The 17,817-nt window shown below is 30.8% G+C and overlaps 3 protein-coding genes across 7 annotated transcripts; 1 reads left to right on the top strand and 2 right to left on the bottom strand.

The window, feature by feature from the left end:
• LOC126863395 (polycomb protein Sfmbt-like) lies at window positions 1-7,072 on the bottom strand. Of its 4 annotated transcripts, none has more exons than XM_050613500.1 (10): window positions 6,994-7,072; window positions 6,184-6,476; window positions 5,854-6,088; window positions 5,572-5,771; window positions 5,305-5,499; window positions 4,924-5,188; window positions 4,095-4,831; window positions 3,646-3,901; window positions 2,902-3,251; window positions 1-2,651 (listed from the first exon to the last, which is right to left on the bottom strand). In XM_050613500.1, exons 1-10 carry the CDS (start codon window positions 7,013-7,015, stop codon window positions 2,322-2,324), a joined length of 2,883 nt encoding a protein of 960 aa, XP_050469457.1. In that variant the 5' UTR covers window positions 7,016-7,072; the 3' UTR covers window positions 1-2,321. The 4 variants fall into 4 exon arrangements, with proteins under 4 accessions (XP_050469457.1, XP_050469459.1, XP_050469458.1 ...); XM_050613502.1 differs by having other exon boundaries at window positions 6,184-6,452; window positions 6,994-7,060; XM_050613501.1 differs by having other exon boundaries at window positions 6,845-7,035.
• Window positions 7,073-8,032: 960 nt separating this feature from the next.
• LOC126864347 (serine hydrolase-like protein) lies at window positions 8,033-9,660 on the top strand. The gene is made up of 2 exons (XM_050615617.1): window positions 8,033-8,336; window positions 8,404-9,660. Exon 2 carries the CDS (start codon window positions 8,479-8,481, stop codon window positions 9,364-9,366), a length of 888 nt encoding a protein of 295 aa, XP_050471574.1. The 5' UTR covers window positions 8,033-8,336; window positions 8,404-8,478; the 3' UTR covers window positions 9,367-9,660.
• On the bottom strand, window positions 9,456-12,731 carry LOC126864345 (protein arginine N-methyltransferase 9-like). Of its 2 annotated transcripts, none has more exons than XM_050615615.1 (7): window positions 12,260-12,731; window positions 12,068-12,194; window positions 11,544-11,945; window positions 10,466-11,467; window positions 10,237-10,393; window positions 10,063-10,128; window positions 9,456-9,988 (listed from the first exon to the last, which is right to left on the bottom strand). In XM_050615615.1, the coding sequence occupies exons 1-7, from the start codon at window positions 12,420-12,422 to the stop codon at window positions 9,647-9,649; spliced, it is 2,259 nt and encodes a 752-aa protein (XP_050471572.1). In that variant the 5' UTR covers window positions 12,423-12,731; the 3' UTR covers window positions 9,456-9,646. The 2 variants fall into 2 exon arrangements, with proteins under 2 accessions (XP_050471572.1, XP_050471573.1); XM_050615616.1 differs by having other exon boundaries at window positions 11,544-11,999; window positions 12,260-12,281.
• Between the last annotated feature and the right edge of the window lie 5,086 nt (window positions 12,732-17,817).

Raw genomic sequence — 17,817 nt, 5'->3', positions numbered from 1 at the left:
TGAAATTAAAAATTCATAATGCATTTTAATATTTTTTTACAGTGTGGTACCGTTCGACTGTAACTTTATTTAGTCATAACTGATAGTGTAGTTTTTTAATTAATTTTAGCACTACTAAATTGGTGTATTTTATTATATACTGTACTTTATAAAAGCAGAAAAAATGGCGCAATTAATTGGGAACATATCCAGCTAAACAATAACTGATAACAAAAAAAAAAAAAAAAAGAAGAAAACGCGTTGCTAAAGTCAAAAAGAGAGATCTCCCCGTTCGGTCACGCAGCGTTGTTCTTCACAGAGGGGAGATCTCCGCTATTCGGTTGGCTAAGTGTTAAATTTTACAACGGACGTTATTTTGTTCTCAAACTAAAATTGATTGATATAACACGTAGAAATCTGTTATTATTTGTATTTTTAATTTGTAAGTAATATTGTTTTTTCTCCTTTTGTACTCACAGTAATGTGATTAGTGTATTTAAAGCAGAACCCAAATTTTGTCAGTTTATAATTATAACACTATTTATAATGCCTCCCAATTTGTACACAATGATGATTTCAAGAAAACTTTTACTACTTTTCTTTCGATCAGCAGATATAGACATATAATATTTCTCCAAATTAATAAATTTTCTTTACATTGCTAATGTGAAATAGCTAATCAACATAATAAACAGAAACAAGTATCGTCACAATAAAATCTAAGTGATTATTAGTCAAATATCCAACCTTATATCAATTAACTGCTAAGAAAACGTCTAGGAACCAAATTGAATTGGTACCTCATGAGATTCCAAGATATTGAATAAATAAAGAGAGTAACAATGTTACCCTATCGTACTAAAAATAGTATTTAAAGAGCCTAAGACAAATCAGTCTTAGACTTTACTCGACTGGTTTGATTTACTTTACTGTAATGATTATAAAGCTACATATAGATACAATATGTGTTATACAAATGCATCAACCACTTTCTAATAGTTATGCTTCTTTTACACTGTGGTTACATTCTCTTTATCCTCTTTTTTTTCAAAAAAAAATGAGCTAAACCTAATACTGTGCTAAATGCTATATTTACAAGATTAGAAGTTGACCGTTCCGTTTTTTATTTAATTATGTACAGACGCGTAGCTCTTGATTACAGTAGAGAGTAAATCAACAAATCTATTAAAATATATAAAACTAATTTAGTATTGCGAATGATATCGTCAAGGCAAATATGATTGAAGCTGTAATGAATTGATACTCGGAAACTAATTTGTACTTTATGATTTATTTTTACTACCTTCTTTTTTACTTTTCATATTAAATATTATATATCTTTGTTGATTTACTTCTAAATTTTTCCCCTTTTAAATTACACCCTTTAACTTTCTGTTTGTTTAAAAAAATCTTTAAATATACATTAGTATCTTTTTTCTTAATGTGGTTCATGCATCTGTAATCAATTTAGTGCAATGTGAAAGCATGGATTTACAAATAACGGCGTTGTAAAAGAAATGTTGTCAGAATAATAAAATAACTTCTGATATACATAAGAATGTTTAAATGCAATATGTATGCATGAATTTCTCTTGATATTTTATGTAGAAATTTATATATACATGTAAATATTAATATAAAATAAATCTTGTATTCTCTACCAAATACCACGTTAGTTTTAGTCCAAGCTCCATGAAATTATAAATATGTATTAAATATGTTTCATTCAGTTCTGGAATTCATTTATCTATTTGCAAGCATTAAAATAACTACTGTATTGTATTTTAATTTACAAAGAAGTAGTTTGGTATTCCAATTTCTGTTACGTCAAAAAGTAATTTACAGATAGTCAGATTTTGTAAGAATTGATTTTATGAAAAACATTCAAATTAAAACTAATATTTTATCAAACACCAATTTTAACCTAACCCCCAATGAACGTGTATAAATGCATAAATAAATAAGTTTCAAATTATATTTTTAATTTATAATATTTAACTATTTTCCAAAACAAAATATCTCATACTTTTGTCTTTTTGTGGCTTTTTTCTTTTTCTCTTTTAAATAAATGGTATTCTTTCCAAATTTATATCCTAAGTGATAGAGCAGGATCTCTACCTTTACCTTTCCCTAATTTCATATGTGTATGCATATATGTATATGTATATTTATATACATACACATACACATTTTATTAATAAAGTATATAACAAATACTGTATATAACCATGATGAAATATGAATTTTTAATTATTTGCATCTATATGCCTTACCTGTAAATCCATGTTTATTTGTATGCAATGATGGAACTTATTCATGGTATTATCTATGTACTATCTTTGTTATAATAATTTTTTCAATCCTAATTTCAACCTTTCCTGAGCTGGATTCACTTTGATTTTCAATTGTTGAATAAGATCATATATCTTTAAAGAAGGCCCAACTTTAAAACCGGTTAGGTCTATTATTTGGTCCTTAGTGAGTGTTAATAGAGTTTTTCCATCTATCTTACGTTTACTAAAATTATCGCAATATGTTGCACAATCATTAACACGAAGAAATTGTGCAACATCAAACACATTCCACTCAGATGGCACTAAATCACCAGATTCAGAACTCTTTTGAACACCATCTGCTAGCCTTGGGATGTATTTGCTAGAAGCAGACGTTACCTGGAAAATACCATTTACTTTAAATATTCATATTTAAAACTTTTTTTATATGTGAAATTCAGCAAAAATTTAACAAGGTTTAATATTAAATGCATAAATGTCGAGACGTTATTCTCACTAATTTACTATATAAATATAAAATATTTTATGTAGGATTGGAAATTCAAAAATTTAATATTACATCTAATCAATCAGTAATATTCATTAATTAATATTCATCTCTAATATAAAAATATCAAAATATATTTACATTAATGTACGACGTAGCAATTCGTTCTTTTGGTGGTGGAGGGCTTTGTATCTCACTTTGAGTATCATTTAATGCTTGACCTTGTCCAGTGGTAGGACTAGGTAAAGTTTGATCAGGTCCAGCTGGTTCTTCTGCTGGTTCTGGTTCCCTGTTTCTTTGTTCTGGTAAGCTTTCCAAGTCACGTTCTCTTTCGATTTTTATTCCTTGGGCTGGCTCTACTTCTCGTTCGCGTTCACGAGCCGTACTAATACGTTCACTGTGCCGAGGTAGAATGTTTTTCGCGCAAGATACTTTGTTGCTTTTTTTCACTTTTCTCTTAGCTTTACGTTTAAGGCCTCTTGGTGATTTTACTAAGAAATGAAATGAACATGTTCATTTATGACAGTAGAAAAAGAAAACAGAAGTTGGCACACAAGAATAGTAAAAAATATATTAATAACATTGAAACAAAACTCATTCTGGAAAATATTTTTAATCCATTCACTCCCAACAAGATATCTCGTAGTAAGCGTATGTACCAAGACTGCCGACTACAAGTTATCTTATAATGTTTTTTTCATTTTCAAATTACTGTAAATACCATTTTAGTACTATATCTGCAACTAAATATTAGATTTTGTGAAATTCCATGTTTTTTTTTTAAATAAAATCTTGGCGTCTAGGGCAAGATGCTCTAAATTTGTCTGGCAATGAATGGGTTAAAATATGAAACTACATTTTTTAGAATATGAAACAAGTGTTTACCAGTAGGACTAGTGTTTTTATTGAGTACACGGGGCCCTTCTAATTTATGATCAACCAAATCACACCATCCAACTGGATAAATGTCAGGACTCTGACAATCTAGCCATTGATCATATTCGTCCTCCCAACCATCAAAGTGTACTCTTAATAACCTTCCAATCACCCTAGTAATAGTAGCAACACAAACTAATCTAGGATCCATTAAATCAGCTGCTTCAAGCCTCATTCCTTCAATAAATCCATGTTGAGGTATTTCCTGTAATGAAAATTTTTGTATGTTGAAAAGCAATGAATATAGTTATACATGAATACAAAATATAATAAATAGTACAAAACCTATAAAATTTGTATTTCTATAAAGGTTTTATAATATTTCTTAAATTTGTTACCTCTATGAAAAATACTATTTCTAACGTTTATTACATTATTAAAATTATTTCTTTAGTTACCCTATTAAATAACTGCACAGGAGCGGGTATAGTATTCGTCTCTGTTAAATATGTATCCCATGTAAATGTAGTAGGATCATAGCCCTTTGGTGGTGTAAGTGGTAATCCATGTTGAGAACAAAATCCAATTGGAAAAATACAAGGTGAACATGAATGATAGCAGAACCAATCAGCACCACTTGCATCTTCATCATAACTATCTATACGGATCATTATATAATCTTCTTTTAAAACTTGCATAATTGTTGCTGCGCATATGGCAGAGAGATTAAGAGGATCAATGGCTTCTATTTTCATTCCTTCTCGAAATGTGTATCCAAGATGTACATGATGGTTCTTTGGCACATAGAAAAGGTCTTCAGTTGCGTCGTCTTCACACAATTTTGATTTTGACACACGTTCTAAATATTCAGGATATGCATCCAACGTTTGTCCTACCCGTTTTGCCCACCCAACAGGATGTATAAGAGGAGAATCTTCGTGGCACCAAAAGCCATTGTCTTCGGGTGGTGAATCATAGTATCGTACATGTAATCGTTTACCCACAATTTTTTGTATCGTTGCTACTTTTACTTGCGAGATTCTATTTTTATCTACGACTTCCAAGTGAAATCCACATCTAAAACGCGACTTCATACTATCGTTAACTTTATTATAAAAATTAGTTGGCAGTGTTCTTGCACCTGTCAATCGTTTCATTAGAAAATCCTTCCAGTCTTTGTACTTATCAGCAATTGCTGTAAAGGATTATTATGATTCATTATTACAAATTTTGTACAAAAACAAAGGGGGATCCATAACAATGTAAGCATCATAAATGTTTGCTTACTATTAGGTGGAATAAGAGGTTTTCCAATGGTTGCACACCAACCTACAGGGTGTATGTCATTCGAGCACAAAGATACCCAAAAATCTTTATCATCATTGAGTCCAAAACCCTCATACCTTAACAAAGCTCTATATCCAGATATACGTAACACAGTAGCAACCCAAAAGGAATCTGGGAAAGCTTCACATACTTCGTCGCAATCAGTATTTTCCACCTCTACTTTCATACCAACTGTGATATTATCCCATATTTCTGATATAGGTGCCTGAAACATAAAAATTGAAATAAAATCTATGCAAAATTCAAAGTATAATAGCAAAAATATCAGAATCTAAATTAAAAGTTATGTAGTACTATATTAACATTGTATGGAAGACTGACATGTTTAAAACAAGATACTGGAGCAGCACAAAATCCAGGTTCTGTCAATTGTGGGGTCCAATCATAAGAACCTGCCATTTCAGCAGTTCTTTTTCTTCTTACAGGTAAATCCTCCGGCATTACTGGTTCTGATATAACTTTCTCTTTCTCTAGTTCAAAAGATTCTTTTATGTCTGTTTCTTCTTGTACTATGACCTAAGATATTTAAAAAATATTGTATGATTTCTTCTCCATTTTTTTAAAAACTTATTTTTACATGTAACTCACATTCTTTGTTAATTTAGATTCATTTGGAGAAGTTGAATTTACAGATGCATGTGCCTCTACAGAATGTGATGGACTATATGTAGAATCAGCAGTAGGAGCTGTATGTTCTGAAGATCTTGCACATGCTCTGCTACAAAATCGTCGTTCTTTAGTATAAAATGCATGTTTCACACCAATAGCACCACATTTTTCGCAAACAGCTATAACAAGATAATAGAAGCTTACAATTATACATCAATAAATTTAGAATTTATAATTATGATCTTGAATTCTATATCTAACCTATACCATCCTTACGAATGGGAATAAAATTTAAATCTGTATGTGGTTGATATGCAATTGGTGTTTTTAAAACCAATCCAGGATGCTTTATAGGTTTTATTTTCCTATTGCGATTATCCTGAGTAGTTTGTGTTGCTGCATTGTTTACAACTTGCTCTCGTTCTTCGTCACCAATGTAATCTTCTAATGTCAAATATTCAGTCATTTCTTGTCTTTCAGACTGTGAATCATATTCCTGAAAAAATAATGATGGTAAATATTACTGTGTACATATTACTTATAGGTACAATGTAAAATTAAAATATGTGTGTTTAATGGATTAGAGTTTACCTGTTGTATTTCCTGGGAATCGACAGCTTCCACAGCTTCATCAGGCTCTGAACATTCATTAGGGAACTGAGGTGGTAGATATCGTACCATAGTTGTAGGTGCGATTTGGTGATTTCTAATATTTTCATATGGATTTGAACCATGAGGAAAAAAAGGACTTTCAGCTTGACGTGGATCCAACATAAGTTCATGTGTAGGTTCTCCATGTACCATCATATCTCCCATCCATACCATCCCTAGTTCCGGTAATCCAGGGATGGAAGCATACACTGAATTCATACAAATATCCATTCCTATATTCACATAATGATTGAAATATTACTCTTAGACAGATTATATATATTAATATCTTTTAGTATCGAATAACAGGATATTACAATCGAACGAACAATATTTGATGTAGGACAAAGTATATTCTACAAATACTGCAATTTCGATTAAATTATGATGCTTAATAGGTCGAAGGATTTTTAGTACATGCAAGAGAATTCATTTAACAAATTACTATACAGAACGTAATTTATTACACAAAAACAGTTTTTTGAATTGATTCTATCGCATCTGAATTCTATTCTATGTCGTATAAAATGTGCAAAAAAAACTCAATATGATTTATTTCTCAAAGCGACGCCGAAGCTTTGAAAATCAACATTTATTCAACCTTTTCCACTGGGAAACATGTTTCAAAAGAAGAAGTTTCTCTTTGGAGATACACCATATCCTGTGTAAAGTATTCAGTCCCAGAATCATAAATTACGATGTAATTTAACGCGCGAGCATATCACATAGCGTAGGAAAACAAGTACGAACCATTAGAAGCTTGCATGTCCATGACAAAGCAGAGCCAGAAAACTCCTGTATATTCAAGTGGTGTGCAAATTGTTACGCCACCTGATATCAATCATTGATATCATACAAATTTGGCGGTATATACAAAACTTTAATTTCCCATTTATTATTATTTTAAATAACGAGAATCTGGTACGATGAAAAATGAGGAAGTAGGGAGAAGATTGGTTATTTTATAATTATAATTATTTTCTATCATATTTATCAATGAGTTTGTTTATTTATAATAAAATTTTAAATAACCAATTTTGGTACTTTATTATTCTTAATAATGATCCTTTCTGATAATTCTAACCATTTGTAATGAGATCGTTTATTCTCAAAAAACATAATTGTTAAAAATATAACCTTTTTCCTATCTTTTAAATTAGTAAGTTATTATGTAAAATATTATTCATTTTTATTTAATTTTATACAAATACAAAGTTATATGAGTGTAAATAAAGTTTAGTGCATCTTCGTTTAGCATATTATATGTTTAAATTCTAAAAGTTTCATTCAAGATTATATAAACAAATCTCGACATCCATTACCGAAATTGGTTGAAGCATAGGGAAAACTGTCCGAAAATTGAGTCGTGAGAAATCAACATGGAAGATAAGAGGTTCTCATTTTGTGCATGCCTGACATACTATGAATATCTCAAACAGAGATACTTTCATATACTGTTTACTAAATACATTGTCATATATTATATATAATTAATTTGTATACATATATAATAATAATTATTATTTCTAAGACTTTAAGGGTAACATTCTTGTTTAAATTTTCGTAAAGAAATAAATACTTTTAGTACAAATTATGTTTATTAATTTTCTAACTAGGATAATCAATACTAAGAAAATAACGAATATGCAATTATAATTCGACATATATGCATACATATACATATACTTACAGAAGCTATGACATTATGTTTTAGAACAATTGAAACATTTAAAACATCGATAATTATTTTCAATTGTCTTTGTTTTTCTAATAAACTGCACTGTTTTTATGAAATAAATAGTAACTTTTTTCCTAAACATGTTTCATTAGCTATCTAACTTTAATTATCAAATGATCAAATGCAAATAAAAAGAATGTTAAATCATGTTCTTTGCAGTATTCTGTAACAGTGTAAATATGAGATATATATTCCTAATATAGGATTTATTTATCAAGTAATACACTCAATATTTTATGGATATGATTAGTACATTATATTACTATGTTAAGTATTTGTGACTTGTAAAATTATTCGTTTTGAGCTTTGGACTCTAACATTTCATTCAAGTCCTTCATCTACGTGATTTACAATGGTAATTATTTTGTATTAGTATTATTATATAGTTACAGTTAAGATTAATCGAAAATAAGAATTTTTAGTCTTACTGAACATAAAAGAAGATAAAATAACAAAAGGATTATTTTGTATAAAGTAAATATTTTACCAAAATTAATATGAATCAAGGAAGAACATCAATAGAAGTGAAATTCCCAGTACCATGGGGTCATATTGCGGGCAAGATCTATGGATCTCAGAAAGAAAAAAGAGTTCTAATGGTGCATGGTATTTTAGACAATGCTGGTACATTTGACAGGTTAATTGAACACCTTCCACAGAAATATCAATATGTGAATATAGATTTGCCAGGGCATGGACTCTCATCTCCAATGCCACCTGGAATGCCATTGCATTATTTTGATTATGTCCATTCAATATTGTTTGTTTTGGATGCACTAAAATGGCAAACCTGTATATATATTGGACACAGTTTTGGAGCTCATATTGCAACATATTTCAGTATTTTGTACCCTGGAAGACTTGAAAAAATTGTAGCACTCGATGGATTTCTACCTTTTCTGGTTAAGGATATTGTTCCTTATATTCGAGATGTATATAATTTAAACGCTTATACTAAAGATTCTAATATACTTTATACTAAAGATGAAATTATGTATGCTTTGCAATTTAAAAGATTTGAGACATTAAGAATGGAGGCTGCAGAAGCTTTATTTAAACGTGCAGTCACTAAGGTTGGTGATTTGTACAAATTTAATCGTGATACAAGATTAAGACATGTTGTTAGACCATTTTTTACACTGGAACAACACAAGGAAATTTTTAAAAAATATACAACTAAAACATTAATAATTATAGCGGACAGTTCCGTACGAGTAAATATTTTGTCGCAAATAGTAAAAACATTACCATTAATTACTAACAAAACTGATCTTTTTACTGTAATTCAAGTCAGAGGAAATCATGATGTACATAATAATTATCCTGAGTGGGTAGCACCACATATATGTAAATTTCTAGACGATAATTTACAAAGTAAATTATAAATTATTTATTATTTCTATAAAATATATATATTATTTTTATAAAATAATTTTTATTATATAACACTACATGAAGGGGATGTATGAGAATATAATTCATATTAAATTTATTTTTGTAGTACTTAATGTAAGTCATTTTTTACAGTATTTATATGCACAGAGTTTATTATAAGTATATACACTTTCATCTGTATTGAACTATATGTACTTAAATTATTGAAAAATGTAAAAAAAATGTATATTTTAAAATTGGTAATAATTATAAAAAATTGTGTTTTTAAAATCATTTTACTTCTACCCGAATTATATCTTCACCTTGTAGAACTTTTATACATACTTCGTTACCTTGTAAAATGGAATTCTTTAATTCATCTTCTAGTAATATTGCCATATGATTCATAAATGATCCATTTCTTTTTGTATCATAATTATGATTTAACGTCAATTTGACTTTGTACCAACATACTAAAGCATTTGGTAATAACTTATTATTAGTTGCACTTATTTTTCCAAAATTTATCACACGTTCAGCAACTTCATTTTCTCTCATTTCTATCAATACATTTATATCGGATAAAGCTTCATATAAATACAAACTCGAATTCAAATCAAAAATTTGATTTATCTGTAATATTGTATATAATATCATGGCGAAAAATTTGTAATTATATTGTCTTATTATAACATTTTATATTTTACCTTAAATTCGTTAATGTATTGTGCAATACCATAAGAAGTTGTATTATTAAAAGTATTATGTGTTTCCTGTAAAGGAGTATTATAAGGTAATTTGGTATTAATTTTTATGTATGAATACAGAAATTATCTTAACATGTTGACAGCCAACATATTAAACAGATCTCTTAAATATACCTTTTCACAATTTGGTGTATTAAATGCAAACGTCGATATATCTTGTAAATTTTTATCTTCTACATAAACCATATTTGGCAAGTCATCTGAAAATACAAGCTGACCTACAAAAAATATCTGTTCAGGCAACAAAATGCCATTTGGTTTAAGTAAACATCTGTAAAAGTATTAAAATTTTCATTCCATTATAAATAAAATGTAATTACACAGCTTTTGAATATATTCTTACCGAAAAAATTCATGATTATATTCCTCACTATAATCTCTCAATTCCCCTTTAATGTCAAAATCATGAATAAATATAGTATCTAAGGAATCGGAAATATGATTGTATTTTGATATGATACGTAATTTATCCTTGAAACCATTTTGTTCTGCTATTTGTTTGATAAATTGTTGAAATGCTATATTTTCATTTTTGTAGTATAAAATATTGCTATGCTTGTTTTCCTTTAGTAATATTAATCCATAAATAGGAAATGGGGAAGTATCTAAAATACTGTGTATTTCTTTGTTAGTGAATGATTTGCTAACCTCGGTAAGTAATTTTATGTACTCTACATCATTTAAAAACATTATGACTTCTTTTGGTAAACGGTACAAAAATTTATGATCATAGTTATCACATTGAGAATTATTTGATGAATATGAGCATTTAAGTTTTCCTTTCAACATTTCTCCCTTAATTGCAACTGCATCACCTTTCTGTAATGATTTTGGTATTGTAGGGAAAATGGCAACTTGCCAACATGATTTTTTTTCTGAAGTGTCTATTGTTATTTCCTCATCAAGATGTAACTTAAACCATGTTATTAAACCATCTATAGTACCACTACGTTTACACGTTATATCTATAATATTTTTTATTCCATCTGTATTAAATTGTTGTAAGTCTGACAAGTCGTTGAAATTGATGGTGAAAAATGCTGTGGGTTCTACTATGTAATTAACTTCCACATTTTTTAAATTGTCTGTATCGTAGTATTCCTCATCCAATAATACAGACACATTATCAAAATTTAGAGGACAAAAATGTTTTACTTTATCAAACATCACAGCTGATTTGTTTCTTATATATTCACATTCAACAGCAGCTATGTAAAGTGTAGCTCCCATTGGTATTACTATGCCATTCTTATCCAAAACATTTGAATGTACGCTTATCATGGATGGTATCACATGTTCTCCAAATAAACCAGCATCAAAGGTTTCTGTAACTACTAATTTTACTCTAAAAGATTAGGAATGAAATTAAAGCTTTTTTGTTGGTTTAATTATATTATTATTATTATTATCGTAGAACTAACCTTTCTGCAATATCTGTAGGGATTACAAGGTCTGAAGAAAGTTTTGGTAATAATATTATGTCTCTGGCATTGTTAGTTTCAAATACTTTCTCCGCAATTTTTAACATTGCTGGTGAACATTCACAGGCATAAATTTTTTTAGCACCTGCATTCTGTGCATATAAACTTAATAACCCTGTACCAGTTCCTACATCTAATACAGTATCATATCCTTGAGAAATTCTCTTGCGAATTACACACTCAAATGCCATGTTTCTCTGCTTGTCATTTAACATTGGAAAATGCCATCTATCTACAGCCATGCTATATGCATTTTCCAAGTTCCGTTCTGCTGGTAAAAAATTAGGATTCGCTTGCAGGGCTCTCCTTAAGTATTTTATTGCCTCTATTGGATCATTATTCCTTTAACAATATAGTTTTTTTCCTCATTATAAGGAATTTTAGCGGTCATGATATCTGTCACGTCAAAAAATTAATTTTAAATTGACTGATAATACATTAATTCAAGCAATGAGTTAAATTACCTTAAAAGATGCGCTGCGAAATTATTTAACATATGAGGATTGTTTGGATAAATATCTAATGAACGCTTGTAACATAAAACAACATCTGCAAATCTATTCTCACCTGCTAACTGTATTCCCCATTGACCTTAAATAAAAACATTTTTAAATTTTTAGGCTTTAAAAGGTACTGTTGATAAAATAACAACATACAGAGAACATTAACAAATGCTTCTTCAATTTCTAATCTTTTTGGAGGACATAGCTCTGCAACAACCGTATAATATGCATATGCTTTTCCTACGTTCCCAGTTCTATTATGATCGTAAGCTTTTTGTAATGACTTTTCAACTATTTCGTTTAATTCTCTCTGCATTTTTAATAGTATATGATATCTTCCTTATATTTATCATAAGGAAACATACTCTTGTTATTTATTACAATTGTTATTGTAATAATAATTGTTATAATTGTTATTATTAACAATAATTGTTATTGTTAACTACAAAAGTAGTTATTTATTGTTAGGAACATAACCACATATATACACCATGAAGAAATATAAAATTAATAAAGACTCTTTTTAACTGTAATATTTTTCATTAAATTGAATGTTTCCAATTCATACGTTTATTATCATATAAAAACAACTTAATACTATTTATCTCAGAACGCCATCTACTGCTATAATGTCATAGATAAGAAGAAACTTATATAGATGTTGATCTTTGAGATTTTAAGAGTTATACCATAGATAAAGTATAGAATAGATCTACCACCTAATGAGGCTTTTGCACTGAATTATTATGTTCATTGTTTATATCATTTTCTTTACTCATTGAATACGAAATACAAAAGAAGAAGGGATTATATATGGATGGAATATATGCAATTAAAATTATATATGGATGGAAGTTATTTGTTTCAAAAATAAAATGGGAAGGTGACATAGTAGTCAGAAAACTGTATTAAAATACAAGATGTTTCAAAACAAAAGAAAAATTTAAATACTATCGATGTTTTTATGGGTATGTGAAGTATTTAAAGTACAGTTTGGATAGTTTCGAAAGAGAAATAACTATTTGAAAAGAAAACGTTCTTTACTTCTATTAGAGAATATCTTGATCAATATTTTTATGCAAAGAAGCATCTGTATTTTTCTATTGCATTTTGCGCGGATATTAAAATAAATATTAAAATAACAAATATTTAGATCCAGATTGTTAGTTAACCTTAAATCTAGAAAGATTTTCCTATAGAATTTTTATGTATGTACGTATATAGAATTTTTCTTGGAATCTATAAAAGTTTCTATTTTCAGTAGAATTTTTGTAGAAAAACTTGATTAAATATTAACAATTAAATATTATTTCTATCCAGAATGTAACTAAATAAACGATTCTTTAATTATCTTGCATAATTTGTTTTTTAATGTGTTATACCGTATTTTATTCATTAATACAAACAATTTCTGTGAGAAATACAATGTAGAAAATTCATAGCAAGTACAAATTAATCAGATATTCATTCGTCGCTCTATCCATAGAGGATCCGAATGATTATTATGAAAGTAATAAAGCCGACGCGTTCGCGAGTAGAATAAGCCGAATTTCTGGATTTCATTTCATTTCGTCTCATCCACTGGCAAATAGAATGATTGGGCTTGCACGGCCAGCGAATACAAATCAGAATACGTTTCGATCATTTGCGAACTAGATGCACGTCTATCTGTTTACATGCATAATACGATACGGTTGCTTATAGAATACGAATATATTTTCGCGGTATATGTATATCTATTTACTACATTTATTTGAAAATTCAGACTTCCTTGTTAGATATATAATAAGTTAAATATATATTTAATCTAATATACTTGTTATATTTATATTTTTATTAAATACAGATATTATGAACAGACATATATACCAATCAACATTCTAATTTTCATCTGCTATTTATACCTATCAAACCCACAATTCCAATGTATGTTTGTAAATAGGTATGTACATAGTCTTTTAAATCACAATCGTCGCTTGCCTCTTACAATCTGGCTAAGCTCTCTTATCGACGCTCGTAAAGAACGGAAAATCAGCGATAAGGTACGCGATTCGGAGTGGATTCGGGTCGCGCGTGCGGCAACGCGCCCACGCGTGTTCCTTCTGAATTGGTCAGGCGCGAGGCTACGCGATGATCGCTGATTTATGCCGTATTGTGCTCTTAAACTCCTCAGTTATATATAAACGCGTCGCTTCTAGCCGCGACAATGCACCGGGCCCGGACTGGTCCTGATTTCTTTTCACTTGGACCGGCCACTCGCGTATTTTGTTGGCGCAACAATCGTCTTTGCTCGGCCCGTCCGCGCCGCGCGCAGAAATCCTGCCACACCGTGGAGAATCGCAATCGCGACGCCAGATTTCGAGGGTTGCTGCCATAACCTGAAAAGATATCTATGTATCTACATGTTTGTATACAGGGTGTTAATTTTAAATCGGACATCTAAATTGCTTCCGTTATTAAAGGTAAGAGGAAATGACCAACGAGTATTTGGTAAATGATTTCAAGGAATGCATTTGATAATTTATCGTACGAAAAACAAGAAAAGAGGCAAAATATTATCTCCATGTCTATGTTTCTCTTGTCTTTCATATAGAAGTTCAATAAAATTAAATATCTTTCAAACTAATCATATCTAGATACAAATACCTTAACACGTTTCGACACATTTTTCTGGAGAATAGATATAAATTATAAATTAGATTTATTGCATTAATTATTACAATTATTACAATAATTATTTATTTCAATATTAATTACATTTATGTATATATATCTATAATTTATAAAATATTCTATAGAATGTAAGGAGAGAATTCATCTCGTAACAATATTCCCAATTACAAATTTTACAAATTAACAAAATCTCGAAAAATTTTTCCTCCAATTCGTCCCGTGGCTCCAAGCATTAATATCCCCTTGAGAAAAAGAAACACCAACAAAATTTCGTCGTTTGATCGCGGAAAAAAGTGAGGCTCGCGATCGCGCGTGGGCGGACTTTTATAGCGGTTGATTGCTTGATTTATAATCTCAGGCCGGCTCCTTGGAGGTAGACCGCAATCATAAAGGGATTGCAAGACGTTTGTGCTAATATCCGTGGATTTTTGCGTAGTTTGGGCGTGGAGGGATGGGAGGGATGCTCGCGGCGATCAAACTTTGATTAAGAGCGCCGCCATATCAGATGCCTAATTACGGACAAAAACTAGGGGACATTGCCTACCGTAAACACGCCCCCGTCGTTAAGGCAGAGCCTTGAAATTTACTTCGCCATTTTCAGACCATCTTCCTACCCTTATAACCTAGACTTTCGGCTAATCAGAGATCGCGAATTTTACGGTCGATGATGGGATCGTTAAAAGAGCGCTGGAATGGCCGCTTTTATAACACGTGCTTCGTTCTCATCAACTACGTCACGGAAGCTGCCATTTGTAACGTCAGAACTTTGAAAAAGAAACGAGAAAGGGAAATATTTGTTACGATATTTGCTGGATTCGTCTCGATATCCGCTAAAAGATAGTTGTAAAAATGTTACAGGTTTATCTATAAAAAAACTGAGGGAGACTGAAAACTCCGAGAAAAAGAGAATCAACAAAAAATTTATTTTAACTATCTTAAAGCTCCTTTCGAACCATGTTATACCAAATCGCAAAATTTTCTATCGGCTCGCTAACAAGAGAATAATGTAAGCTGATCAATGTAATAATGATGTAAATCTCCGTTTGCGACGATGAAGATTTTGTTTCTAAATTTTGGTTTCTGATGATATATATATATATATATATATATATATATATATATATATATATATACATATATAAATTAGTTTGATCTGAGGAATGACGGATGTATTTCGATCTGATCGACAGGATTTGCGAACTACGTACACCCTGTTTAAGATAAGCAACTGTCCAGATACTTTTGAACAGTAGTACCTATACATAATACTGTAACGTCAAACAACCTTATAATCGCGCAGTAATCTCATCTAAACGTTCGAATACTTTCCATCTGGTTGCGTTAGCACCGTGTTCGTGCCCGTTTGACACGCCACACACGTTGACCCGCTAAGCAGGGACGCGCGAGCCGCAATAAATCGCTTAATCGCAAAGCGGCCTGTGTCGAAGTCTGAATCGGGTTAGCTAGAAATCTATCATTTTTCGAGAGGCGTGGCGAAGCGTTCGTTTAAGGTCAGAATCTATCGATCGGAGTTGTGGCGAGCATGGACCACCGCTGAGAACGCTGGCGAACAATCTGCCAGTCACCTTTGGGTGATCTTAGCACATTCGTCAACTTCATAACCCTGTTGCTGGTCGAGAGACCAGGCTCGATCTGGGATGAGGGTATCGCACACGTTCACACGCGCCGTCAGTTTTAACCCCTTTGACTTTGACTTTATCATTTCTTTAAGTATCGTTGCGATAAACGTTAAAAATTTGATTCACCTTAATCTCAATTTTCAATTTAAGTTTAAGTACGGTAGGATCATTTGAGTTGGAATTATACGTGAGTCAACCTTAAGTACATTATTTGCTTCGTAATTCGACAAATTACGTATAGTAAAATAATACATTAAAAGGAAATTTTGACTTAGTTTCTTCCTTTTCTTGTACTTTACGTAAAATACGTAGCTAGTTGCTTTAAATATCCTAACTCGGTCGAATATGTTTGTCGCCTATGTGCAGATCAAATTGTAAGAATTCAAGCTATGTTCGGAAGAAGGAATTGGAAGGTGGCTGATACAAGTGCTGTCATCGAAAGATTCGACCGGAAGGAATACATCGTCGATCGACGATCGGCTCATTGGTGGTCCAATATTGTCCGTCGTTCGATATCGTTGCATCGAAGATCTTAATCGTTTATTTACGTCGGTGAATGTACTCGCTCGTATCTACCTGTCGTTTCATGCATTGTGCGTGACTTTGGCTTTGCCGCGAGATGCGTCACGATGTTACAAGTCGATTTTATTTCCTGCTTGTCGTCCCATTACATAATAACTCGATGCCATCGGACGTCTCGATCATAGATTATCAGCAATCGATAGACATCTACACCGACAACCGTTCTCTCATCTTCTTCTCCTCTCTCCCTTCTTCTTTTTCTTCTTCTTCTAGGAGTGATCGAATCGCGAAAAGTATCGTTTGGCTTCACCGCCATTGATCCTTTCTGCGGAATGTAACGTTCATTTCCGTTCTCTGGTGCTTGCCTTGCGATAGCGAGTTCAGGTTAGGCGTCAATAGAAATATCGCGTCACGTTATACACAATACATACAATATACAGGAAACTTTTGTATGTTATATTATACATGTTATATAAAACATTTTGAAATTTCATTAGCATTGTAACGAGAAGACCACGGAATATTTATACATTCATGGGAAATTTAAAGATATAAAAACTGCATAAAACGCGCTCTAACATGCAAAAATATATAAAATATTAAAAGTGTAGCAGTGGTTGTTAACATTAGGTTGTCCCAAAAGTTTCTTTCGTTTTATAAGGAAATAATAGGTGGATCATACATAATTCAATAAAATAATATAAAACAAGAAATGTCGTGCATCTATTATTTCCTTATAAAACGAAAGAAATTTTTGGGACAACCTAATATTTCGACAAAACGATTCTTCATCTAGATTCGATGTTTTTAATTAGAATGTATATTAAGAAAAATATAAATGTATGTCAATATCCGTAGCTTAGTAACGAGCTACTG

This window comes from Bombus huntii, chromosome 3 (genome assembly GCF_024542735.1).
Source record: "Bombus huntii isolate Logan2020A chromosome 3, iyBomHunt1.1, whole genome shotgun sequence".
Taxonomy (NCBI): Eukaryota; Metazoa; Arthropoda; class Insecta; order Hymenoptera; family Apidae; genus Bombus; species Bombus huntii.
The sequence above is the reverse complement of the archived record's forward strand: the minus strand, read 5'-3'. Positions and strand labels throughout refer to the sequence as shown.